This window comes from Amblyomma mixtum, chromosome 7 (genome assembly GCF_055824585.1).
Source record: "Amblyomma mixtum isolate Tamu chromosome 7, ASM5582458v1, whole genome shotgun sequence".
NCBI classification, from domain to species: domain Eukaryota; kingdom Metazoa; phylum Arthropoda; class Arachnida; order Ixodida; family Ixodidae; genus Amblyomma; species Amblyomma mixtum.
In genome coordinates, this window is record NC_143018.1 from 32,846,178 (window position 1) to 32,873,253 (window position 27,076).

General features: G+C 46.5%; 1 protein-coding gene across 2 annotated transcripts in view; it reads left to right on the forward strand.

The window, feature by feature from the left end:
* Window positions 1–17,561, forward strand: part of LOC149335587 (calcium-activated chloride channel regulator 3A-1-like) — a 58,752-nt gene extending 41,191 nt beyond the window's left edge. The window contains exons 13-15 of one of the 2 annotated variants that reach the window (XM_089552182.1): window positions 12,745–12,890; window positions 15,099–15,208; window positions 17,337–17,561. In XM_089552182.1, the coding sequence (XP_089408308.1) occupies window positions 12,745–12,890; window positions 15,099–15,208; window positions 17,337–17,424 (344 nt within the window). In that variant the 3' untranslated portion in view covers window positions 17,425–17,561. Of the gene's footprint in view, window positions 1–12,744; window positions 12,891–15,098; window positions 15,209–17,336 lie in introns of those variants that run through there. The other variant, XM_089552183.1, reaches the window with a different exon arrangement.
* The last annotated feature ends 9,515 nt before the right edge of the window (window positions 17,562–27,076 follow it).

The following is a 27,076-nucleotide window of genomic DNA, read 5'->3' on the forward strand; positions in this document are numbered from 1 at the left end:
ACGGCTCTATATCGCACGACAAACTCCTTGACTACACGGCAACGAAACTGTTTCTCTTTCAGGTAGTTTTTTGGAACATAACGTGGGGCAAAAAATGATCTTCATTCCTGGAACAAGAGCCCTAAAAATTTTACCCCATTACTGTCCGGTCTTCGCGCGCGGTCTGCGTGTCCGCGAACTTCAATCAAGAGAACAACACAAGGTTAGGCGCGGAAAAATCGAAGACATAACTAGACAGTGTATACAGACGAAGTGGTACGTGCAGGGATCTGCTTATTTCTTGTCTTGTGTACAACTCCTGTCACCTGGCGACTCCACGTGACCGCTCCTAAAGATGAAATTGTCGCGTGCGGTCAAAAACGGATGAGCGACCTATTGATTCAGAACATTGATCCGTGAAAACGTAGCTTCGGCGACGCCGGGAGATAAGGAATGTTTTCGGTGCCCTTAGTGTATCGTGCGAGAAAGTGGCTTTAGTTTGCGGCCAAAAGTTGGGACTGCGGTGGCCACTGCTCTAAGGAAAGAGATAAAGGTACACTTTGGGTTCCTTGGGGAAAAAAAATGATAATGCAGTGCTGATAAAGTAGTGGCGATAAGGATGGCGTGTGAAACGGATACATGCAAGCAACAGCTTTGGGTCTTAGGCGTCACTTGCTGTAGTGCAGAGATACATGCACACAAAAATTCCTTGTACGTACTAGGAAACAACAAAACATTTCCAAGTGTGCGTGTCGAGCGTAAAAGTAAGAAAAATCAGTCGATCTAACTGAAGCACCTTTCGAGTGTTTCAAGCATACAGTGTCCTATGGCGACACATGTACGCCCGGGAAGACGAGTAATAAGAACACGCTGAGCTGAGTGGGATCAACACTGTCAGCAGCGGTGGTCGATACGGCGCGAAGTAAACGGTCCCGTATTATCAGTAAAGACAATGCCACACGCAAGTCTTTGAACACGTGAGGTATATAACTGCACTTCTATGACCTTTTTTTGCCCTCTTTGGGAATTTGGAGTGACGGTGTTGTTCAGCAGAAAATTTTTAGAAAGTTTGCTGTGAGCTAGCTCACTATTGCAGGCACAGGAACAAAGGCCCATTTCCTGCTATTTCCTGCCTAGCCTCTACAGCAGTTCTGCAGAATGTTGACTGCAATTCTCTTTTCTATACTGTACTAGTATACTCTGTCGACGGCCCTCTCGGGGCCATCTATAAACTGATGCCATTCCCGAGTTTACTCAGAAAGGGGAACTTGACTGTTTTCGTTTCCACGAATAATGCGAGTGTCGTCTGGGAACAAGACCTTTTACTCTGAAAACAAGCCTTGCAGAGAAACTGACTTACAGACTTAAAGAATTGCAGAATGTCGAGCACCCTCTACAATTTTCCAACCGAAAATCCTCGTTCGCAGATGGCAACCTCGCATTCTTGTTCGAAAGGGGAGATGCCCCTTTATCTGTATGAAAGTTGTCGAGTGAATGCATCATTGTAACCTTTCGACAACTTTCCTTCGTATCTCGAAAGCTGGTATTGACCGGTGGGGCTTCAGGCTCACGCAGATTAGGGGACAGTCCCCGTCACCTTTTCGAAGAAGGATACAGTGGAGGGGGACTGACTCATCACCCCTGGCGCTAGCCCCTCCAGTCAGTAGAGAAGGAAGTGAAAACGCGATCTGTGGACGAGGGTTCTTGCTTTGAAGAAACCTTCGTGAAAGTTAGGTTTCCATTTGTTCGTTCTCAGCGCATGCCGTACAGAAGCCTCGACACACGTCCCGAGGGAAATTCGCTGTCGCTGAAAGATGTGGACGGTGAAGAAGAGAGGCTTGCCAGAGCAATTGCCGTGCACGGCGGCCTCCATCGACGGGAACGTCTACTCATTTGGACGCGGGGTGACGTATGATTACCGCAAATTAACCTCGATCGACGTGCACGTCTTCGACCCTCTATTATACAGGTGGCATCGACTGAAGACGCACACCCTAGCCGACGGGGGGCCATGGATGGAATCATTCTCCACGGTCGTAGCCTATGGTCACTGCGCATATCTCTGGAACGCCTGGAGAGACCCTCCAGACCGCAACGCCATTTATCGTCTCGACACCACGACCGTGACATGGAGCCGCATGGATATGTCTGGACAAATACCAGAAGCACGCTTCGTCCAAACGGTGTGCGCGATAGGGCATCGAGTTTATATCTTCGGTGGATGGTGGCCGGAAGACGTGCCCTCGATCTGGAAACCCTTCAGTGGCATCGCGTGCCCACCAGAGGTGAACTTCTGCAAATGCCTACCATCTGACCCTTGGCATTGTCCATCGGGAGACGCATGTACTACGTATGGTCCGGCCTGTCTACACCTCCTTGGGAAGCTGCGATTGACAACGCGCTATTCTTTTTGGAAACTGACGCCTTGACCTGGGTGCGATCGCATGTCGAAGGCGTTGGCCCGCAGACGAACCATTCCTACTCTTCCTTCGTACACAACGTTGAGCTCTATATTGTGACGTTCCGTGCGTGAGCTACCAGGGCCCATATCTTCGGCGGAATCTTCTCTGTGCTCAACCGTCCTACTCCCTTGTCTCCCCTTAAACGGTCCGCGTTCGGCGGCGCCGCGTAGACGGAGCCCCCAGCGGCGGCAAAGCCACTGAAGGGGTACGGTCCGCGTTCGGCGGCGCCGCGTTGACGGAGCCCCCAGCGGCGGCAAGCCACTGAAGGGGTACAATGGTACAAAGGCGCCGGCGGGAGGGAAAGCCAGCCCAATTAGGCTGCCTGGCCGTACAAGGACACAGGAGAGGCTGACAACCGGACAAGAGAAGAAAGCTGCCGACGGGAGACAAACGACATCCCAAAGAGGCAGGTCGGCAGGGGAGGCTGACAACCCGACAAGAGAAGAAAGCTGCCGGCGGGAGACAAACGACATTCCAGCCTGGGAGAGAGGAGATCGGGCGTGGCCGGCAGAGCACATATAGGTGGGGAGTGCGGACGAAAGGGACGCTCAGGACGAGATCGGAGAGAAAAGGGTCCTTCAGCGCCGAAGCCCGACGGCGCGCAGCTTCTGCCAGCAACCGACGGATCGCAACTCCGGAGCCCCTCCATCGCCCCCATGACGGCGTCGCCACGTAAGCTCGGACACCCCAGCCTCTGATGTACCATGTATAATTATTGATTACATCATTTTGTTTAAACTGAGCCATACGGTGTCTTCTTGCCTCTCCGTCCCGTGTGGACCTGCGCATTATGTGGGGTCGTCACACTGGTGTCAGAAGTGGGGTCTCAAAAGCAAATGTCCTCTGAATGCTGCGACATTCATGACTTCAAAATTGTAATCAAAGGGGAATCACGGGACTGATTGTGGGACTTTGACCCCCATTTGAGAGGCTTGAGGCACCGGAAGGCTGGAGCGGAAAAAAATGTCTGTAACTGACGGAGCTCCCACTCCACAGCCGTCGCTCGGAGCAAGCATGCTGGCATTAGGAAGCGTCATTCCGACGTTTACGGGAGATAAGACAGGGGTTCCAGTCTGCGATTTCTTTTCCATGCTAGAAGAGATTGGGAAAATGGGAGGATGGTCCGATGCTCAAATGCTGGGAATGGCGAGGTGTAAGATGGCAGGAGCTGCTCATGATTTTGCATGGCGAGACGAAAAAGTAAAGTCCACAAAATCATTTGCGGAATTTAAGACGCTCGCGTTCGAGCATTTCGACACTGAACCACGTCATGTGCGGGTACAGAGGTTCCGTGACGCCGGACAGATGGTAGGGGAGGACGTGCGAACGTTTGCGTCGCGGCTTCAGCGCCTAGAGCGCGATACGTTGAGTAGGGAGGAGGAAGGAGACCAGCTAAAGAAGAAATACGCGGAGGATCTACTTAAAGAGGAAATGACCGCTTTGTTTGTGGCTGGTCTGCAAGACCCCGTGCGCCGGTTCGTGCTCTCGCGCAAGCCGAGCAATTTCGACCAAGCCGTGGCGGCCGCATTGGATGAGGAACGAAATGAGGCGCTAACGGCGGCCGCAGCGAGAGTTCGCGTCATAGAGAGAGCGGTGCCCAACCCTGAGGTTGCTCTCTTGACAGAGCGGTTAGATCGCTTAGAGCAGCTGCTATCTCAGCAGGTGGAACGCCAGGTTGAAGCGGGCGCTCAACGGCGCCCATTCGCTGGAAACCGGAGACCGCCACAAAGCTACAGGCGCGGTATGCGAGATTTTGAAGAAATCGTGTGCTTTGCGTGCCAGGGTCGCGGACACATCGCAAGGTTCTGCCCAAACGTGCGCCGTGGGGAGCCACAAAGAGAAGCAGGCGAGACACGCCCGAAGCAAGCCTACAGCGAGGCTCCAGATACAGGGACAAAAAACTAGGTTGTCCTCCCCATCCTGATGAGCGTGGGGAGGGAGCAGTGGGTAATGAGGTGGTGGTGGTTTGTGTGGCCGACGAGGCATGCCCTGTTGTGCGTTGCAAGTGAAATGGTTGTTGCATGGAATTGTTGATAGACACGGGGTCAAAGGTGACCTTGCTTAAGGAAAGCAGCTTTAACACGCTTCGAAGGAAAGGGGATCGCGAGGTGTTGGAAGCGTCTGGTGGTATGGCAACCAAATTTGTAGGCATAACGGGGGATCCTCTTGGCATAAGTGGGCTCTACCGGTTACACTTCACTCTCGGCGGAATTGCATTGGAGCACCCCTGCTACGTATGCCCGGACACGGTGTCTCTGCCAAACGGAGTGTCAGGTATATTAGGGCAGGATTTTTTGAGAAAAGGGAAGGTAGTAGTCTCATTCTCTGAAGAAGAAGTTAATGCGGGGGGCTCAAAAGTTCCGTTTTTGAACAGGAGCAGGGCTGAGGTTCGCAGTACCGATATTGACACCCGTCAAACAGTGGGATCATTAGAGAAGGTATATTCGCGGGTTGCCGTAAAGCTGGTCGATGAGGCTGTCGTCCTTCCGTGGTCGGAGCACATTTTGTTTGCTTATGTGCCTGCAGATGTAGAGAGCGGCGCCGTGGGAGTGCTTGAACCGGTCGACTCTCTTAGTAATGGCCTGAAGGCAGCCGCGTGCCTCGTGACTGTTAATGACGCCCACAGAGTGCCCCTACGGGTGGTTAACTGTAGCCAGCAGCCACTGAGCCTTCCCAAGAACAAAACATTGGCTTTCTTCACCTCTGCGATAGAGAAACGTGAGCCCACCGATACGGTACTCGCAACTGTGGAGCATGCTAGTCCTTCGGCTCCTCTAAATGCGTTGTTCGATCTTTCCTACGTAAAATCCAGGGAGAGGGAGGCTCTGGCTGGTTTGCTGAACAACTACTCAGAGGTATTCGCCGCGTCCAACCTGGATTTGGGCTGCTGTGGCGTTATAAAGCACAGGATAGAAACCGGCACTTCATCGCCCGTTTACCAACGTGCGTACAGGATTCCTTACTCCCAACGTGAGGAGATGGAGCGGCAGGTGCAGGACCTTATTGATCGCGGCATTGTCGAACACTCAAAGTCACCATGGGGAGCACCGGCACTATTGGTGGAAAAGCCAGATGGCTCGTATTGGTGGTGGACTACCGCAAACTAAATGCCGTAACTCGCATCGATCCATACCCCATTCCCAATATACAGGAGACGCTTTCTCAGCTGGGCTCTGCCAGGTACTTCACGGTAGTGGACATGGCGGCGGGATTCTGGCAGATAGCAATGGATCCGGCAGATGCTGAGAAAACGGCATTCAACACGCCCTCAGGGCACTATGAATGGAAAAGAATGCCGATGGGTCTGGTCAACAGCCCTGCTGTCTGGCAGAGAACCGCTGATGTTATCCTGGCGGGTCTTCTGGGGAAGCTGTGCTTCGTGTATATGGATGACATAATCATATACAGTGACAGTTTTGAGAAACACTTGCGCGATATTGAGCAGGTTTTGGTGCGACTAAGAGGAGCTGGTCTCAAGCTGAAGCCTTCTAAGTGCCAATTCCTCAAAAACGAGGTGAAATACCTCGGGCACGTTGTTTCAGCTGACGGCGTGCGACCGGACCCTGAGAAACTAAGGTGTGTCTCGGATTTTCCATCCCCGACTAGTGTCCGCCAGGTCCGGCAGTTTCTCGGCCTGATCGGTTACTATCGAAGGCACATAGAGGAGTTCGCCAAGCTCGCTAAGCCGCTCACTGCCTTAACAGCCAAAAATGTCGCCTTTCGCTGTTGCAAAAATGAGGAGGATGCTTTTGGGGCCCTGAAGAGGAAGCTAATGAGTGCACCGCTGTTGCGCCACCCGGATTTTAATTTGCCCTTCGTTTTGGCCACAGATGCGTCAAAGTTCGCAGTTGGTGCTGTGTTATCTCAGGTTATCGAGGGCAAAGAACATCCCGTGGCTTTTGCTAGCCGACAGCTGAGCCCCACAGAGCAGAAGTACGGAGCTACAGAAAGGGAGTGCCTCGCCGTTGTCTGGGCAGTAAAGCACTTCAGATGCTACCTTTACGGCCGCCAATTCAAGCTAGTCACAGACTGCCATCCTCTGAAATGGGTGATGAGTGTCAGGGACCCTAGCTCGCGACTCGCTAGATGGAATCTACAGCTGCAGGAATACTGCTTTGAGGTGGAGCACAAGTCAGGAAAGACACATCTGAATGCTGATGCGCTCAGCCGTACAGCTGCCGTGTCAGCTATAGATGAGTTTGTCCCCGTAGTCGACCCCGCCGAATTACGCACAGAGCAGTGCAAAGATCCTGACCTGAAGCGAATAATCGAAAGCTTAGAGGGCGCACCATCTCACCCCGAACAGCTAGGTTATTTCATTGGCAAAGACGGCACCCTGTGTCGGCGCACGAGGCCAACCAGGAAAGGGAGACCAGAGAAAACCGCTTGGGAGAGAGTCGTCATACCTCGGTCGTGGACAGAAAGGGTTCTTCGCGCGTTCCACGATGCGCCGTGCGCCGGTCATTTTGGCGTAGCGAAGACACGCAGGCGCGTCGAGCGTTTGTACTTTTGGAGTGGCATGCGACAGGATGTTAGAGACTACTGTGCGAAGTGTCATTCCTGTCTGGAAAGAAAAACACCCAAGGGACGCAGGCCAGCACCAATTCAGCCGTTCCCTGAGGTTTCGGCTCCTTTAGAGCGGACAGGTATGGATATAATGGGCCCATTGCCCACGACCACTTCTGGAAACAGGTACATTTTAGTATTTGTCGATCACCTTTCAAAATACGCGGAAGCGGTAGCACTCCCAGATCAGAAAGCAGACACGGTTGCAAGAGCATTTGTCGAACAGATCGTGCTCCGACATGGATCTCCGAGGCAACTCTTGACAGATCGGGGAACGAACTTCGTGTCGCAGCTAATGAGGAGAGTTTGCGAGCTGCTTAAGATCACTAAGAAGCAGACAACACCGTACCATCCGGCTTGCAACGGCGCGGTGGAGCGACTGAACCAAACCGTGGCCGGGTTCCTGTCGCATTTTGTTTCGCGCGACCAGCGGGACTGGGACTTGTGGCTCCCGTATGCAATGTTTGCCTAGAATTCCGCAGCACACGAGAGCACGGGCGAATCGCCATTCTTTCTTCTCTACGGCCGAGACCCGGACCAGCCTAGTGGAGTGCCAGAGGGCCCCCGTCGTGTCCCATACGCTTCACTGGACGACTATAAGGTTGAGCTAGAATCGCGCTTGCAAGTGGCGAGGGACATCGCAAAGGAGGCCTTAAAGAAAGCGGCGAAGCGCAGGAAGGAGGTGCACGATTGCGGTGCTAGAGACGCGCCGTTTGATGTGGGGGACAGCGTGTACATCGAAAACTGCCAAAGACAGATTGGGTTGGCTCGTAAGTTCCAGACGAGGTGGAGAGGACCGTGCGAGGTTGTCAAGAAGCTTTCTCCGGTAAACTTCAGGGTCCGAGACGTGAACCGCCGCTTGATAAGGATACACGCAAATCGCCTCAAGTCGGCACCGGTTCAGTATTCACGAAATGAGGAGGGGGAAAGCGCAGATTTTGATGGGGACCGAAGTGAAGCGGAGCGCGCAGATTGTTCGCAAGAAACGCCCTCTCCTGCATTTGTTCGGCAAGCGCCAGAGGTTACGGCAGGAATGCCACCGGATTTACTTCATGCATTGCTGGAGGAAGGAGCGCGCGAGGTTGCCGCGCAGATAACGCCAAGAGAGGCTCCTGCCACGAGCCCTCGCGAGTCTCAAAGCAGACAAGGGGTCACAGAATTACTTGGTACGACTCATGAACGCCGATATCCGCTTCGAAATCGGAAAGCTAAGTCGGACTAATGGCGTAAACAGAGCGGAGTTGGGGACTGGTTAAGACTGCGTAATGCTGCAGCTCATAACATTGCTATGTGCTTATGTGTTAAAATATCGGAGTTGCTAGTTAAACCTTTCTGCCATTAAGTAACACTTTTACAGGATGCAGAACATGCCCGACTTCCTTTCGTTATCTATATATTTTTTTGTCTGTGCCGTGATTGTGCTGGAAGTGGGAGCTCCTTTGTAACTGTGGTAAATTTATTTCGTCCAGTTTGGACTAGCAAGGAGAGGCTTGGGTGCTGAGTTTCATGTTTGTCTGTGAAAGAAGATCAGTGCTGCCCCTGGAGACGCCAGTTATGACAGCTGCGGCATATGGTGCAGTGCAGTGGTGTTGTGTGCAGCGAAAAGTGTTTTGTCGGACGGAATGTGCGAGGCGAATGTGCGAGACGGAATGTGCTGGTAGCGTGAGCTACCAGGGCCCATATCTTCGGCGGAATCTTCTCTGTGCTCAACCGTCCTACTCCCTTGTCTCCCCTTAAACGGTCCGCGTTCGGCGGCGCCGCGTAGACGGAGCCCCCAGCGGCGGCAAAGCCACTGAAGGGGTACAATGGTACAAAGGCGCCGGCGGGAGGGAAAGCCAGCCCAATTAGGCTGCCTGGCCGTACAAGGACACAGGAGAGGCTGACAACCGGACAAGAGAAGAAAGCTGCCGACGGGAGACAAACGACATCCCAACGAGGCAGGTCGGCAGGGGAGGCTGACAACCCGACAAGAGAAGAAAGCTGCCGGCGGGAGACAAACGACATTCCAGCCTGGGAGAGAGGAGATCGGGCGTGGCCGGCAGAGCACATATAGCTGGGGAGTGCGGACGAAAGGGACGCTCAGGACGAGATCGGAGAGAAAAGGGTCCTTCAGCGCCGAAGCCCGACGGCGCGCAGCTTCTGCCAGCAAGCGACGGATCGCAACTCCGGAGCCCCTCGATCGCCCCCATGACGGCGTCGCCACGTAAGCTCGGACACCCCAGCCTCTGATGTACAATGTGTAATTATTCAATACATCATTTTGTTTAAACTGAGCCATACGGTGTCTTCTTGCCTCTCCGTCCCGTGTGGACCTGCGCATTATGTGGGGTCGTCACAATATACTCGCCTGTTACAACTCCAAGCTGATGACCTACGTAGGAGGCCTGCACAAATACAACCCAGCGAACTCTTGTTAGAGTCAGATGACTCCAAGGCGGCCAGGCACACCTGTGGAATTGCTGTTGCCGGAATGCTTCGTTATTGACGAAAAGGTGCTTTTCTTCGGGATTCCGGGCCCGGAATTCAACAGTGACTGGGACGGGACTCCAGTGGATCAAGTGTTTGGGTTGGATTTGTACGTACTGGACTTCTCCCCATCATTGGTCACCATGTCCCTACTTGCCGTCACGAATAGACACCGGTCTGTTCCCGCCAGCATTAAGGAACGAGATCAGTGCCATGACTTCGGACGGCTCACACAAATCTTAGCACCGCGCTGGCTCTAAGCTCCACAGTTTTACAACGCGTTCGACGGAGCCACAGACAACGATGCAGTGTACATGACGTCAACTTTCGGAAGCCAGTAATAAATGCTACTTACTAGTGAACTAGTGCCTTCTTTGTGCTGAGTTTCTTTGCAAAGGCAGCATTTCTTGGTGTGGCTTCATTGATTTCAATTTGCAGAATAGAACTTTATAAACAGTAGAGGGCGCTGCTCCTTAAATAGTTTTCTCCTGGCTGTCGTCCCTTAGGCGGTAGTTTCCCATTTATCTAGACTAATCATTTGGATCACTGGACCAATCCACTTACGAATTACCGTATTCACTACGCCGTATGCACTGACTTCTCGGTACTTGCCTTTTCTAGTACAATTGCTTCCCGGGCATGTAGGCGTCCACCGACAGAGCGGTATTATACCCGCTTAACCCAACAAACATTGCACGGGACTTGTAACTTTTTCCATATTCCCTTCTTTTATGTTATTTTGACTGTTCCCTGTGTTTATCTAGGAACAGGTAGAAATTAATAACTAGCCTTTATTCAACGCTGTATCGCATCATCATTTTTCTGTACTACTGTCTACGTCTGTGCGTGCTGTACACGTGAGCTCCGAAGCCAATTATTGCAAAAAACCGTATGAAACGTTACCTGCACCAGTACCGGGACCACCTGAACTCATTGCCCTGTTCTTTTTTAGAGTGAGACTGCCGAGTTTACGGACCAATGAAGCCGAATTTCGCTACCGCCACAAACGTCAGTTGTTCAAGAGCCGATGGCCCAGACACCTAACCACTGCCCACGGTCGTGCAAAACGACAGTAAACCAATTCTTGCTATTTTACAAAACAAAAATTATAGCATCAGACTCAGTCGGACATTTTGAGAACAGGGTACTCAATAATTTCAGCGATCGCATAATTTCCAATGGTTAGGATATGATTGCATTTTTTTTGTATTTTCAAATTTGCCGCGCTTTCGGTCACGCATTAATTTGTAGGCGTCCATATTGGCTAACGCATCTCTTCGACAGTCGTTATGTCCATGCTGCGTCATGTGAGGCAAACTGGCGTAAATCCCGGGGTGTCAGGCATTAACGCGTCAGATAACGAGGCAAAGCATCCACGACAGAGTGCTCGTTACGTATCTTAGAGGCCGTGTCCTCCGCTTTGTGGTTTAGGCACTAGGTGTCAGCAGCAGCAAAGGAGAGAAGGGAGAGAGAGAATTGTCAAGGAAAAACTTCGCTAAGTGGTTTTTGGCGAGGCGTTGTTTTCGTTTCGTGGCAATCGGCAATCATGTGGCAATCGGCGCCAGTCGGTTGCAATAACTTTGGCGATTCTCTGAGTGTTCTGGCCGTGGTTTTGCTCGGGTTTCCGTCCTGTGTGCTTGTCACGTGTGTAGCGCGATTTTCGAAGTTCCCAAGCAAGACTGCATTTTTCGGCAGAGTTTTGTGAGTCGTGACTGAACGGCGTAACAAACAACAGGTAACCAACTTCCGTTGATTCGCGGGCTACACTCGCGGGTAGCCTACCCGCGAAAGGGTCTGTTTCGTCTTCTTGCTATCGATGAACGTGTTCGGAGCTGACATTGCTTGACATGTGCATAGCTTATTGCGGCAGTCAGACGAGGGAAACCCCCGGCAGATGTCTGCCAAACAACCGATAAATGTCCGTGCCGGACATTCCGTTAGATATATGTCTGCAGCAAATATTTGTTTGTACCTGCATCAAGATAAAAAATATATTCATTTTTCATAACCCTTAGGCGAAGACATGCCAACATATCTTGCAAATGTTTTCAGAGAAATGTTCACCGCTATTGAAAAAACACTTTTTCTGGTAAGGTTAAAACTCTCAGTTCACATACCAGTGCTCTTTTAGCTCTCCATTAAAACCATTAAAGAAACAAAAATTGATATTGCATATGTCTATAGTATTGTGCTGCAAAAGCCCTTTATTTAAGAAATTCGCAGATTTTTTTTTTTTTTTCATGCATTCATCAGGCATGTTTATTCAAAGTCGCATGCAGTTCTCTCACTCTTGCGAGTACTTAAATGAAACTAGTAGATATTTCTCGAACAATCCCACATTTACTTTCAGCTGCAGAAGTATTCTTAAAATATTCGTTCTTTTTCTTGAGACTAGACGTACACTACTGTAAGCAATGAAACATGAACAATTAATACAACTGGAATAGCAATAAAAAAATGAGAAGGTTTGAGTGGCACACTGGCGAATTTGACTTTCACTTCAATAGTGCGAAGGTAGCTGCGTGGAAGTATTAATGGACCCTGCCCTCGCCCGTCTCTCTTCTTCAAAAGCTACTGTTTTCGAGTTCTCGTTTTTGCATCACTGTTATCCTAACCTCATTTCATTTGACATTAAAAATACATTGTCTTTTGTTCTGCAAGGAGCTGTTGGGCTGTTGGTCAGTTTCTTATTTCTTCAGTATTTCAGGATGGGAGCTAAGCGCTTCCTTTTCATGAATATTGTAAAGGCCTTCAAATAGTCGATGAAAGTAGAAAAAAAAAAAAACGCCGCCAGTCTTCACGCTCACCATGTTATGCGAAGGTCTCAGCGCGTCTGTGATGTTTACTTCTTCACCGCTTTCCTGCCCGTCCCGAGTTGCATTGGCAATGGACTTAGTTGGTGAACAAAAATGTCTACGCCAACAAAAAGCTTAAGCGTCAGCGCACTTTGTGAATGAAATGCAGACAGAAACAAACCCATTGCCTGTGCTGTGGGCGTTGCCACCTGAAAAAAATAATAAATAACATATCCCAGGGAGCCCTTATTGCAAAGGTCTATATTGCCTCTGTATAACGGAAGCATTCCTCTAAGGAAGGAAGGCCTCTCCTGCCCCTTAGAGTAGAAGAGTATTGCCAGCTTGTGAGAATTTCAATTTATTTAAAGAGAACTGATAAAAAATAACAATTTTTCTACAGGTGCTGGTTGCTGTTGAGCAACTATTAAATTAAACCAGCAAGGCTCCTTTAATTTCGTGCTTCTTTTCTGGGACAGGCCTACCTGGAACAGGTCACCTGAAGTTGTGGACACAGGCAGCATGGATCACTTTGTACAGCATGCGGCAAGAGATGTCTGCATCTGCAGTATTCTTTGGAATGTTGCTCAAGCAGTATATTTTCCTATTTACAGACCCAAGAGAGGTAAGATCCTTTCTTATTGTCATTTCAACTGCACCTATTTAATTTTGCTATAGCAGACCTGCACTCATGCTTTATCGATATTTATTTGACATCGAACTCAGTTCACAGGGCGGGAGGGGCGCATGGCTATGCAATTATAAGAAATTGGAAGACAGGGAAGTCAACATCAGCTACAAGAACAGACATCAAAAGAATTGTCAGGATGCTTACTACTGGTTAACGCGAGATTTAACTACAGCCATTGAGGTATTTATACTTTACGATATGTTGTGGTAGGGAATATGAGAGATAGCTCATGTCTGTAGAGTTCTCGGGTGCTCTTTTTAGTTTTCCACATAAAGTAATCTTTTGTCCGGGTGTGCTCTCCAGTCCGGCGCTCTAGAAGCGCAGCACTCCTGATGGTTCTCTCTTCGTGCAGCACGTTTTGCAGCAGCTGCCGCAGATGGACCATGCTACATTCTTCCGCTCTCGTCATACCCTTCCTCCTTTTTCCACGGTAACCACGTTCCGGATGGTTACCGTGGTATGCCTTCCTACACTCTCTTCCATACCCTCCTTCCCCTTCTAGGGTAACTACCTTCCAGTTGGTTCCCATATCAACCACTTACCTGTTGCGCATTCTTACGCTCTCCCCATACCCTCATTCTTCCATGGTAATCATCCTCCGGTTGGGGATTTCTCAGCCATCCTCCTTCCACAGTAACGACCTTCCAGATGCTTACCATTATAACCATCCTCTGGTTGTGCCTCGTGCGTTCTCACCAGTGAGCCTTTTTCCATGGACTATCCTTTATGTGGCAACCACTTTCAATTTGTAATTGACATGTCAGTGCATCTTGTGTTTCTTGTGCATAGCCGGCTTTCATGCTTTTTCTTTTTTCATCTGTTATGACTGTTCCAGTTCACCCAATAGTGAACCTGGTTAGAACAGTTCTTTATTGTTTTGTTAAAGAGTCTCACTGATCATGTTTGGCAGCGTAAAGGATCCTTGAATGAACACTGAGGACAGATTCATGCAACCTTTGTCCTTATTGAAATTGAGTTGTTTCTCTTTTTGTGGCTGCGCTGTTGTTGGTCTAGAAGCAAAAGATCTATTTGCTGCTGAAACATTTGATCCTTAAAATTAAATTTTTCTGTCTTACCACTTGATTGAAAGTTCTGATGATTATTATTACAACATTCAGAAAACCTTGAGTCCGGGATAGCTAGCTGTAGCAGTGTAGTCCTGCGTGAGAGATGAACAAGCAAAAAAAGTAGTTAGCATCACCGTAGTTTGCTTGTAAAAACAGCTGGTAGCAGCAATAACTGTTTTTTCATTTTTTTGCTCTTTTCTAGCCCATGGCAGCTCCATTTCCAGCGAAATTAGTCCTTTTGTCATTAGATCGCTGTGATTAATCTACACCGGCAAACTTGACCTCAGTATCACTTTGAGCAGGAGTCTCATATCGCTGTGTGATCCACAATGGCAGAGTTTTTTCTCCAACGGGCTGGGGGCCAGGTAGGGGAGAGACGAAGGTGTGTGAGACCAAAGAAAGAAATTAAAAACTGTAAAAGTAACTAAGTTTGGTTTAACGTCCCAACGTGATTTATGCTGTGAGGGACGCCGTAGTGAAAGGCTTCGGAAATTTTGACCACCTGGGGCTCTTTAACGTGCTCTGACATAGCACAGTACATGCGTCTAGAATTTTGCCTCCATGGAAATTCGACTGCTGGAGCAAGGATCGAACCCGTGTCTTTTGGGTCAGCAGCCAGGCAGCATAACCACTGAGCCAGCATGGCAGCTCAAGAGTAAATAAGTGAAGATGAAAGTAAATTCAAGCACAAAAAAAGTGAATAGGTCAGAAGCTCTGGTAAAAACGGCCACTTGTCAACAAAAGGAATATATTTTTTCTTTTTTTCTACTGTTCTTCTCACAACAAGCTAGCTGTTAACTTGCGCACGGTCTGGACATTGAGGATATTTTTTTTGTTTGTGTGGATCAAGGACTAAAAAGGGGAGGAGTGAAATTTTTTCAGAACAGAAGTTATAATTTTTTTCGGTCCAGCGGGCTTGCTTTAGAGAAAAGTTAATTTATAACTAGCAAGGCTCCAAGAGGTGACTGTTGCTAGTTTTTTTCTTGTGGATTGAAGTTCAGCTCACTGGAAGTAATGAATGACATGGCTATGGAACAGATTTCTTTATTTTTAATTTTCACTGCATGGAAACAAGTCTGGAGCCCCACCGACGTTGCCCGTATGTACGTGCCAATGGTCATCTTGGTGTTGTTTCTTGGAGGCTGCTTCATCATTTGGTGCATCTGGCAATGCAAGAAGTTCCAGGTGAGTGGGCAGGACTGCCTTCATTACAGGGATGCTCAATAGCCTTTTGAAGCTGAATATTTCTTTCATTGCTTTCTTCTTTTTCTTTTGCATTTAATTTATTAAATTTGTTTCTGAAGGCACACACGGGTTGGAGGCCCACAGCAGTGATACAAGGGGATCCAGATGAGAATAGGTACAGGAACAAGTGGATCATGTTGATAGAACAAATAGCCAGCATAGAAAAAGAATAAATAAAAGGGCACATACACACCGACATCACCACTTCATTTGTTGAGTGTGAATGTCTGTCGTAATCATCATCATCATCATCAGCCTGACTACACCCATTGCAGGGCAAAGGCCTCTCCCACGTCTCTCCAATTAACCTTTTCCTATGCCAATTGCGGCCACCATATCCCCACAAACTTAATCTCATCCGCCCACCTAACTTTCTGCCACCGTCTGGTGCTCTTTTGTTCTTTTGGAATCCATTCCGTCACCCTTAAGGCCCAGCGGTTATCTTGCCTTCGCATTACATGCCCTTCCCAAGCCCATTTTTTCCTCTTGATTTCGACTAGGATGTCATTAACCCGGGTTTGTTCCCTTACCCACTCCGCCCGCTTCTGGTCTCTTAATGTTACACCTATCATTTTTCTTTCCATAGCTTGCTGTGTTGTCCTTAACTTAAGCTGAACCCTTTTCGTTAGCCTCCACGCTTCTGCCCCATAGGTGAGTAACGGCAAGATGCAACTGTTGTATACTTTTCTCCTGAGGGATATTGGTAAACTGCCATTCATGATCTGAGAGAACCTGCCATATGCGCTCCACCCCGTTCTTATTCTTCTAGTTATTTCCCTCTCATGATCTGGATCAGCAGTGACTACCTGCCCTAAGTAGACATATTCCCTTACTACTTCCAGCACCTCGCTACCAATTGCGAACTGCTGTTCCTTTGCTAGGCTGTTGAACATTACTTTGGTTTTGTGCATGTTAATTTTTAGCCCTACCATATCTGCTCTGCCTTTCTAACTCATTGATCATGCTTTGCAGTTCATGTCCTGAGTGGCTTGGCAAGGAAATGTCACTGTCATCAGCAGATCGCAGATTACTTAGGTGTTCTCCGCTAACTCTTATCCCCAGCTGTCCCATTTCATGCCCCAGAATACTTTCTGTAATCTGGCGCTGTCAACCAGTGAACACGGAGTCCATAATTCTCTTACTGTTGTCATCAATGCCATAAATTTGAATCAACAGACGGGAAAGAAAAAACATTCTATTTTCAAGTCCACATTCCTCAGTAATAAATATGTCACTTGCTGCGGAAGGGTTGTCAGTAGAGCCGTACAATTGGTTTTACTATGAACAGTGTTTGGATAGAGTTGCCCGCATTGTATTAGGGCTCAGCATTGCTTTTAAGTTAGAGCTACCATGAAGTGGGATGGCAAGCTCGATTTTCTGCTAGCAAAACATTTACCCTGATTTGTTTACAGCATGCAAAATTGGGCCATACAGTAGAAATACAACTATTATGATGTAGAAAAAAAAGGAATATTTTATAGTACATAGTGGCATACCTTTCATGACGTTCACTGTAACTCTAACACAGAATGCAGGGTTGTGAGGGAATGGTGTAAATGTAGAATGTGGGAGCTTGTGCCTTAAAGCTGAATGACGTTGATGTATTATCAACAAAATGAACAACAGACAGGAGAGGAGCCTCACTGCACTAGCCAACATTTCTACAAGGGGACTTGGTTTTCGCTTGGACAAATACAAGTCCTCTAGCGGAAACATTGACTAGTGGACTGTGGTGCACCCTCCCAATCCATTATTTAGGTATATTGTTTTATAGTTCCTGAAGCAATTTTCTTTACAGCCTTCAGTATAGTTTCTAGTTATCATAAATGTGACTTCCAAGTCATGGCTGTTATTGTTGTAGCACTGGCTCAGTAGCTTTGTGAGGAATTTTCTCTAGGAGAAATGACATTACCTTTTGATTTCGTTGTTGATGACACCGTCCTAGCTTCATTCATACATGCACTCATTCATCTAGGCATCAGTTCACTTATTTTTTTGTTGCTTGCAGGCTTCTAAATATAAATCCCTACTTCCTAGCCTGAGTCACTCATCATGTGCCATTTTGCAGCCAAAGCAGCGACAGAAACTGCACCATGTTCCGGTTCTGTCAGCAGCAGCTCGATTTCCAGGCTCAGTGGCATCTCGTGCGGCCATAAACGCAGATCGGAATGTGAATCCTCTCAATTCGAGAGAGGTTACGCCTTATCCACCACAGCCAGCCAGGGTACACCAAACTCAACAGTGCACCATCAACGCAACCGTTCCGTGCAACGGGGATTCAGTGTCCGTCTACACCACTTCCGTATAGCAATCAAACAAAGTAGGTTCTCTGAATCCATTGAGTGACACTACAGATTGCAAATGTGCAAAACAGTACTCTCTTGTTTCTGTCACAATCTCAGCATCACGCTAGCACACGTGAAAGATTTGGGGGGTAAGAACTGCACATATCCATTCATATAGGCTAGGCCAGGAGTTCTCAGCCTTTTGAGCCTCAGGGAACCCTAATCTATTTCAAAAGGGGCTCAAGAACGTTGCATGTCTTGGCCTCTGCCCCATCCGACCTAACATGCATGCAAAGAAGACCTTGCGAACATACTGCACCTCAAAAAAAAAATTGGCCATACTCGGTAGTAATGACTGGTTGCATAGTGAACCATTCTGCTGTGATGCATTACAGTAGGGTCAGTCTCAAAATAAATTGTGTAAAGGAAAAGCAGGGGTTGAGGCATGTATCTGAGATACTGAGGGAACCCAAAAAGTGGTGCTGGGACCCCAAGGGTCGCATGGAAACCAGTTTGAGAACCCCGCCAGGCTAAGCTGTTTACTGCACTGCTTTTGGCAAGTTTAATGCTGCTGAATGAAACCTACAATGCGCTGCTGTTATACATTATGCTTCTGTTAAGGTACAGTGGCTGGAGGAGACTTTTTCACGGCCAGTAGAAGCAGTCCCCTCTCCCAGTCGTTTGAGACAGAGGTTAAGCTTAATTTTTTCTCATGGAATCTCGTGGAAGACTTCATGGAACTCTCAATACAATTTGTACAAATTTAAGTTCATGTCATCTAAAAGAAATCAACTCGTGCACTTCCAAGGTAAAGAATGTGCCCGCTTGTTTCTTGTACAAAACAGAGGCTTGAGCAAGTTGGTAATCCATTGAGTGGAAAGAGCGCAAATTTAGACTTCAGTACTTTGTAACAAAGGATCCAGATACTAAACTGCAATTCTTTCTAGCAACGGATCCAGATACTCAGCTGCTCCTTTGCCTCCAAATTTCGGTCAGCGTGCTGTTTCCGAAAACTTGAAAGCACGTACTCATGACACCGCTCATGTTGCCTGAGGTATTGGCGGAAAGTTGAAGGATTACAGCGTTTTGATGCATTTCAGATTCCTTCTGTATTATCGGAAAAATGTTCAGCTGTTTTAAATCTGCCAGTATCAGGTGTCTTGTCGCAGAGTAGTGTCACTATGCCTGAACCCAGGGTAATTGTCATTGACTGAACTAGGAGCTTGAGGAGTAGTTCAAGATGGTAGCTGTTGTTGTGATGGTTTCTTTACGTGGACGCAACAATGTTGAAAAGACCGTAGTCTTCATTTATGATAGCTGTAGTAGCTGACCAAATTTTACTGCCCATTGTTGCCCAAGAAAGCATTCACGGCATCACAAAATGTAAAACAACATATCTGCATATGTAGTTTGCTCTGTCTGGGAATCTTTTTTTGATGAGTCATGCCATTCTAAAACTCAAATTGATCATGATGATTTCATCGTGACTTTACTGCATCAGCATTTTTGTCATCTGTGAATGCCCCACTTTGCTTTGTGACCAGTGAACTTTCTGGTGCATTTTTCACCATGCATCCTATGTATTTGTGCAGGCGCCTTTCATTTGCTGAAGAAAAAAGTCACCGCATAGTATTTCAATGGATCCCTGGACACAGAGGGGGTTGATGGAAATGAAAGGGCGGATGCCGAAGCAAAGAGTGCTCTCAGCGATGGTCTCCACGCAGTTTTGCCTTTCTCAAGACTGGACACCACTTCTCTTCTTTCGGACTTTATGGAGAGTGCAACGGCGAAATACTGGGCCCAGCCAGACGCTCGGCGCACTCGGCCTAAAAGACTAGACGCGGCAACCAAATTTTCGGTTCCGCATGAAATTCCACGCCCTCATGCATGCTTGATGCATATACTCCGTTCAGACGTCGCTTTCACGTGAAAGTACTTATATTTAATTGGACTTGTGTGCTCTCCTGACGGTTCCACTTGTGGCATAGCCGAGACTGTGGAGCATGTAGTAATGTGTGTACTAGTGCGAAAGACAAGCGTTGGTGGTTTCCTTAAAGCGCTTAGGCAGCAGGCCACTCTCAGAGGACTTACTGCTGGGTGCTTGGCGGCAGAGTTGGAAAGCAGTCTAGGCAATGAAGACGCTTTCATGTTTTTTGAGTAGCACGGGCCTCGACTCAAGGTTGTGATGCCATCAAATGTACGTGTACATGTTCCTATCTCTCTTCTTTCCGTATCGTCACCCATCTCGATCCTCTCTTGTATCCCCTTCCCCAGTGCAGAGTAGTCGGCCACATATCCATCTTCCCGGTGGACTTCTTTGCTCTTTTTATCACAGACTTCTCTCCCTTGTTAGTTTGCTTTCCATCGTTGCCCAAGAAAGGGCTCACTGCATCACAAAATGTAAAACAACTTGTGTATATATGAAGTGTGCTCTGTCTGGCACTTTTTAGCAGTTATGCCGTCCCAAAATTCACATTAGTCATGATAACATCATTGTGATCATACTGCATCAACATTTTTCTCATCTGTGGTCACACCGGTTTGCCTTGTGACTAGTTAGCCTTGTGATGTATTTTTAACCATGCATTTGTGTAGTCGCTTGTTAATTCACACAGGAGGTCAGGAAAGCAGTAACTTCACACCTTTATTACTACAGGAAGCCAATAGGCAGTGTGAAGTGATCGCCAGTATTTTAGCCGATGACTGCAAATCATTGATATTCACTTTAACTTCGGGAGCAAAGAAAGAGATGTCGCACACGTGTCATTGCAGCTAGAACTGGAGTATTCAAGCTCTAATTTTCTAGTAGTTTTGCAGAGTAGTTTGTGGCATGTAGTTTTTAGCTGCATACAAATGATGTTGCGAATTCCGAGAGGAAATGAGGAAGAGTGACTTTTTTAATAGTTCACGTCTGGGGTTGCTGGACTCTGTTGTACTCAGATGAGTGAGAAGCCTTTTTTTGATGAGTGGACATTGGGTATGTACCATAGCGGTGGCCTCTGGTTATAGCAGGCATTGTATATATTCAGCTTATTCTGCAAGCTACCAAAGATACTCCAGAAGGCACAAATAAATGCAAAAGTTGAGCAGTGAAGTTTTTTTATTCTATGTAGCCTTGTAGATTTTTATTACTCAGTACATTTTTTCTTAGCTAGCAATGGTTACCACTGAGATTGTCCTGAGGTTATTAGCCTGGCACCTGGATCATGTTTCATTAACTGAAGGAGAGGCTATGACGAAATTTTATAAACTAGTACAGTTTGGGCACTAAATCTATGATGCAAGCATTTAGTGCACATGTTTCCTACCATTGCCACATTTAAAGACTGTGTATACACTGCGTTTCAACATTCACATTCATTATTTGGGGGGGAGCATTTGGGAGCCTAACTCAAATTATGCGCACAATATATTTTTATGTTACTTTATTGCTTTCTCTGACATAGGTTTTTTTACGAAGAATAAAGCTAGACAGCCATGCAAACAAATATGAAAACCTCGGATAAATTCTATGCTCTACAATAAAATGCAACACAGGAATAAAATTTACCAGTCATTTGTCAAACTTGTTAGATAAAAATAATCGCAATCAGATTAATTCGGAAATGAAAGGGCAAAGCTTCTATCCATGAATGGAGTTATATACAAGGGTTTTTAACCTGAAAAAAATTTGGAGCAAAGTTAGGAGCCCAACTAGAAAAAAAATGTGCATGTTAAAACCTTAAATGTTGCTTCATATGACTGCAGTCACGGTCTTAAAGAATTGGTTATTGCGCTAAATGTGCATTTGCAGAATGAGCGTCATTTGTGGAAGCTATGCACGTGTATTACAGAGTGCAAGCGTCGCAAACTCATTAATATTTTCCCCTACCTACCCATACGAACTAAAGGTAAAAATAGATAAACTTGGAACAAACTCTGCCACTGAATTTGATGACATTAAGACTGTCATCAGACACTGTAAAACATGTATCCAACGTCATTTCACTAGTTTAGCCCACATTAAAAGTTGCATGCTTGAGTCAGAAATATTTCCTGGTAACCTTAAAATAACCAGAGTATTTGTCCTGTCCATAAAGGAGGAAATGATAATTTCATAAATAACTACAAACCCATATCTGTGCTTCCAATTTTTTCAAAACTGTTAAACTATCATGAACGAATGGTTAATAAGTTTTATTGAGAAATATAACATTAAGAGTGCAGCTCAGTATGGATTCGAAAAAGATGGATTTGGTTTATGAGGTTTAATTCCCAAAGCAACTGGGGCTGTGAGGGAAGCCTTAACAGAGGGCTGCGGATAATATCAACCGCCTGGGGTTCTTCCGAAGAAATCCGAACAAGCACTTGGGAATATCAAACGTGAACTATTACAACACATTGAAAAGCTTTTATGCACAACAGTGTTATTCCCATGTCTGCAGTAAGCTTTTGACTGCATTAATCATAACTTCCTTCTATCTAAGCTTTATGGCAGCAGAATACGTGGCAATACACACTTTCTCTTATAGAGTTACCTCACTAATCACTATCAGTATGTGTCTTTCAGTAATCAGTCATCACCACGATTTAAAATTTTAATTGGTGTTCCACAAGAATCAATATTGGTGTCTTTATTATTTTATCCTTATATCAGTGATCTACCTTGTATACCAACTTCACCCCAAGTCATCGCGTATGCAGACAGTATGGACATATCTTTCTCAAATACATCACTGCCCTTCTTAAATGAAAGCATTAACGATTACCTAAACTATCTCTCTGACTAGTTGCAGATAAATATGTTACAGCTAAAGGCCGATAAAACACAGTATGTTATATTTAAACCAATAAACAAACCACCAAGTGTTAATGTTATAATTCTGTTCCACAGGAGTAGGTTGCAAGAGTTAGAAGTGCAAAAATTATTTGCGTTTAGTTCCAAAATGACTTGTTATGGAATACCTGTCCATAAACTAGCTGGAGAATTAGGCAAAGGTGTAGGATGTATATACAGAATTAGGGAACTTATGAACTGTACCAAAGACTTTTTTTCTCTAAGCTATCATACGGTGTACCAGTACAGGTAACAAGTGCTGTTATAACTATGATCAATTGTTACAAAGTTGTTACAAAGAAAAGTGTTCAGGATATTTGAGAACTATTGCAGCAAACCACACTATCTCCCACCAGGCAGCTTTTTCATTAAAACATGTAAACAACGGTAAATGGTGCAACGTTACCTCACGTAAAGAGCAAAGACAAAGCAGATAGAACCTAAATTTCCAGATTCCCCATTTGTTAAATATATTAGGAGACAAAGTTGACTTTCAGTGTCCCGCATTCAAGTAATAGGTGAAATTGTATTAGTTCAGTTAAATAACCCCATTTGTTTGCCTTTATAGTGGCTATGCATCATGACTGTAACATAACAAATGTTTATAGGTGTGCCGCACTACACACATTGCCATGCTTTTGTGTAGGTATGCACACACACACGCACACACACACACACACACACACACACACACACACACACACACACACACACATATATATATATATATATATATATATATATATATATATATATATATATATATATATATATATATATATATATATATATATATATATATTCAATAAATGCCTATATGTACAATCGCCCAATTTTTTAACCTGAACGCGCGAGCGTCGACCGGCCAGTCGATAAGCGCCGTACAACGGAGCATAGCGGCGAAATGTGCGAGAATACGCGCGTGCGCACAATGCCCAGTCCAGTGCAGCTGCCCTCTGCCAGGCTGTTCCGGGAACCGGACCCCACCCCCTTTCGAGCACCGTTATCGTCTTCGTCTTTTCTTTTCTGAACGCTGCCATCACGCTATAAATAAAGGGTCAAGTGGCACCGCTTGGGCTCGATGGAATGCGACATACACCGGCTGATTGCACTACGTGCGAATCAGCACTTCTTTTTATTTTTATTTTCCCTACGGCTCACGCGGCAATTTCCTGCGGCAAAAAGATATCTGCCGCTGGAAGTCCTGCTGATTAGAAACTTCGATGTTGCAAGGAATAGCGTGCCTTGCCTATGTCTGACCAGAAATAAATTTATTGCTTTTCTCGAGAGCAAAACCAGAAGAAAAACAACGCCTCAATAATGATACCTTTGCTCGCACTGGTTACCAAGGGGTATTAGAAATTTTGGTAATTCCAGCTGCTTGAGAAATTGTGGGGTCCCGGGTGTCGCAACTCGCTTGTTGCCCTTCAGTATTTGCAGAAGGCTCCACCAGACAGAACAACCGTTGCGATGCGTCGCGGAAGAGAGTCGTACAGCGCTGGTACGAGGTTGTGGTCGATTTTCAACAGCTCCCATTCGGCTTCAACTTTGCGCCATAGTTCATCGCAGCTCACGTTGTGAAGCCCCATTTTTGATAAGTTCTTTTTCATTAGGCCCCACACGTTTTCAATTACATTCATGTCCGCTCCTTGTGGCGGCCAGTCAATGGTCATGATTCCGAGTTCTTCCAGGCGGCCTTTGGCAGCGCGAGACGTGTGCACAGGGGACAAGTCCTGCTGTAGGATGAAGCAGCCGTCATTGAAAGGACCGTCGAGCACATGAGGCAGGAGCACCTGTTCGACGATATTAATGTAGGAGGCGGTACAAAATCGGCCCTGTATTCTGTGTAGTGGTCCAAGGCCCTCTTTGGTTACAATCCCCCAAATGTTGATGCTTTTGCGTCCACTGGCTCTTACTTGGTGGACGTATCGGGGGTCATACCTACAAGAGAGGAGAACAATTAGTCAATTTAAAATTGCGGCAATTTACACCACAAACGTATCTTAAATTAACAATAACAAGAAAAGGCTCACAGGAATAAATTTGTGAAAATAGAAACAGGCACAAACTAACTAAATATTCATAATAGGAAGAAACGAACCTCGTTAGGTCTGGTCTGTATACTTTGCGTTTTTGGTCCCACTGCATGCAGAATGTGGACTCGTCGGTAAAGACGACATTGTGCCAGTCATCTGCTGTCCAGTGCAGATGGGCCTGTGCAAAATCCAGTCTTTTTTGCTTTCGCTGTGTCGGAAAGAAGCGGCTTTTGGGCAGCACTTCGATTCTTCAGGCCTTCTTCCAAAAGCCGTTTTCTCACCAATTCTTCGCTGACATCGAGGCCAACCGCATCTCTAACCTGGCCAGCCGTCATGAAGGGATTAGTCTCGGCGACAAGAACCAAGGCGGCATCCTCTTCTGCTGTCGTCTTCCGAACGCAGTTCCTTGCTGCATCACCTATGCGCCCTTCGTCTCTAAACGCGCAAATTATCCTGTTCACTGTCGCTACATGTAAATCCAAAGCCATCGCGATCTGTCTTTGGGATGTGCCGCTCAAACACATGCGTACTGCAGCTACTCTCTTTTCCTCTGGCACCCGAGGAGGCATTGTTGATGCTGCGTGAAGCAAACACTCCAGAAAGCGGATGCAAGGCCTTATATACTGTGAAGCGCGATAGCTATGACATCTGATCGGATTATTTCACTTATCAATTCACACTTCCCTCTCCTACAGAAAAGAAGGCGGTACCACGTTGCCTTTTCTAATCCTTTGTCAGTGGTGTGGAGAAAACAGAAGGAAAGGCGATAACGGACAAAAAAGCAGGTGGGGTGGGGTCCGGTTGCCGGAACAGCCTGGCAGAGGGCAGCTGCATTGGACTGGGCATTGTGCGCACGCGCGTATTCTCGCACACTTCGCCGCTATGCTCCGTTGTACGGCGCTTATCAACTGGCCGGTCGACGCTCGCGCGTTCAGGTTAAAAAATTGGGCGATTGTACATTCGAATTATGTAAATAATATATGTGGATGAGTTATGTTTTTATATTTATTTATATAGGCATTCTGTTATTTATTGAAAAAGTTAAGATTTCTTGTTATTATGCACTGGTAGAAACAATATAAGAGGGAACACTAGAGCGTTTGATTGCCGCACTTCGCGGCTCGCCGGGGTCGAGAGGCGGCGAGAATCGGCAGCAAAGGCCGGCTGTTCTTTCCGCACGTGCCCCTGATGCCTCCCACTCTCGTCCTCTGTTGGCGGCGGTGCTTTGCGAAGCGCGTAGGCCACGTGCTGCCATGTTCCCTCTTGTATTGCTTCTGCCTGTATAAGTCTGTGCTATAAGTGACCAGAACATTTGTGCTGAATACTACTTTTGTCATGAACGTTGTGCACTGTATGTTGAGTGTGCTAGCTGCAGCAGCAGCCTCTGTCCGTTGTTGAGTCGTTAGCTCCTGCTGCACTTTCTCTGTAAAAAGAAATAAAGAAAGAAGGAAAGCACCTTAACTACAAAGCATGTATTGTCAGTGTTTACTGGCATTAGTTTAGGAAACACGTTGGCCAGTTTACCTGTTCGGTACATGCACTAAATGACTCTAGTGTGCCGCCTGTGCAGTCAGTTATGAAAAAAAATTGGTACTTTTTTGAAAGCTGCACATTCGAATGTCGGGAAGGTGTGTAAAAGAAGTTGTGACATCATCACCTTAACTCAACCTTTGTTGTAAATGTAAGGCTTTTGACAGAAGTAGTAATAGTAATTGCATGCGCTTTACTTGCACAGTCTTTCAGTCTGTCTATTAAGCCATTATTGAAAGAAAAAAACTTATGTCAGTGCCAAGCTTCATGACATGTTCCAAATTTTTGTGTCCTGTGAACAAGTTGCGTTGTTAATGTCTCCAGTGCTGCCATTCTTGTTTTTTTTTTTTTTTTTTTGCAGTCGCATGAACTTTCTTATGAAAGGGACACAAGGACATAAGTGCACTAATACTTCGTACTGCTGCCACGATGGAAGGTGCTAATTACAGTCTGATTTGAATGAAATTTGAACATTAATCAGCTGTTACACCACATTATTTAATCTGGTTGGTTGGTTGGTTTATGGGGTTTAACGTCCCAAAGAATCAGGTTTGCAATTGCATTCGCAATACTCTCCACCATGGAGTGCAGCTCGTGCAGACCTGGGATATTTGGAAAGCTTTCAGAAAGGCTTTTTTCTATGCAGTGAGCATAATTTGGCAGGCCAGGTGCTAAAACCATAACTCTGCTTACTTGGAAGAAAGCATCGCTTACAGCTGTCAATGCAAAAAGGAATGTAGTGCTGCACTGATCCAAAATGCTAGCTTATACAGTGCCATCATTCATGCAGTCTCTCAGCATTCAGCGAGCTACTTTAACGTACCATGTTTTCTGCTTTTCGACTGCCTCTTGGGATAGCTAACTCACACAGACTTCAGAGCCGTGTCACGGGGAACACACTTCAAACTTTTCTACGCTGTTGGCTCATAGCAGCAAACGTTGGACTTTGTTCATGCAGCTGCCAAGCAGTTCTATTCTATTTTTTAACATGTATTTGCACGTGAAAATGTACTACATTTATTTGTCCAGCACTGAGGATCGACAATACCCTGCACACTATGTACATTTGTTTTATTAAACCCCTACATTTCTGCCACTGTTGCCTGCCCGCAGTTGCACTTGCTGCTACTGCAGGTTTTTC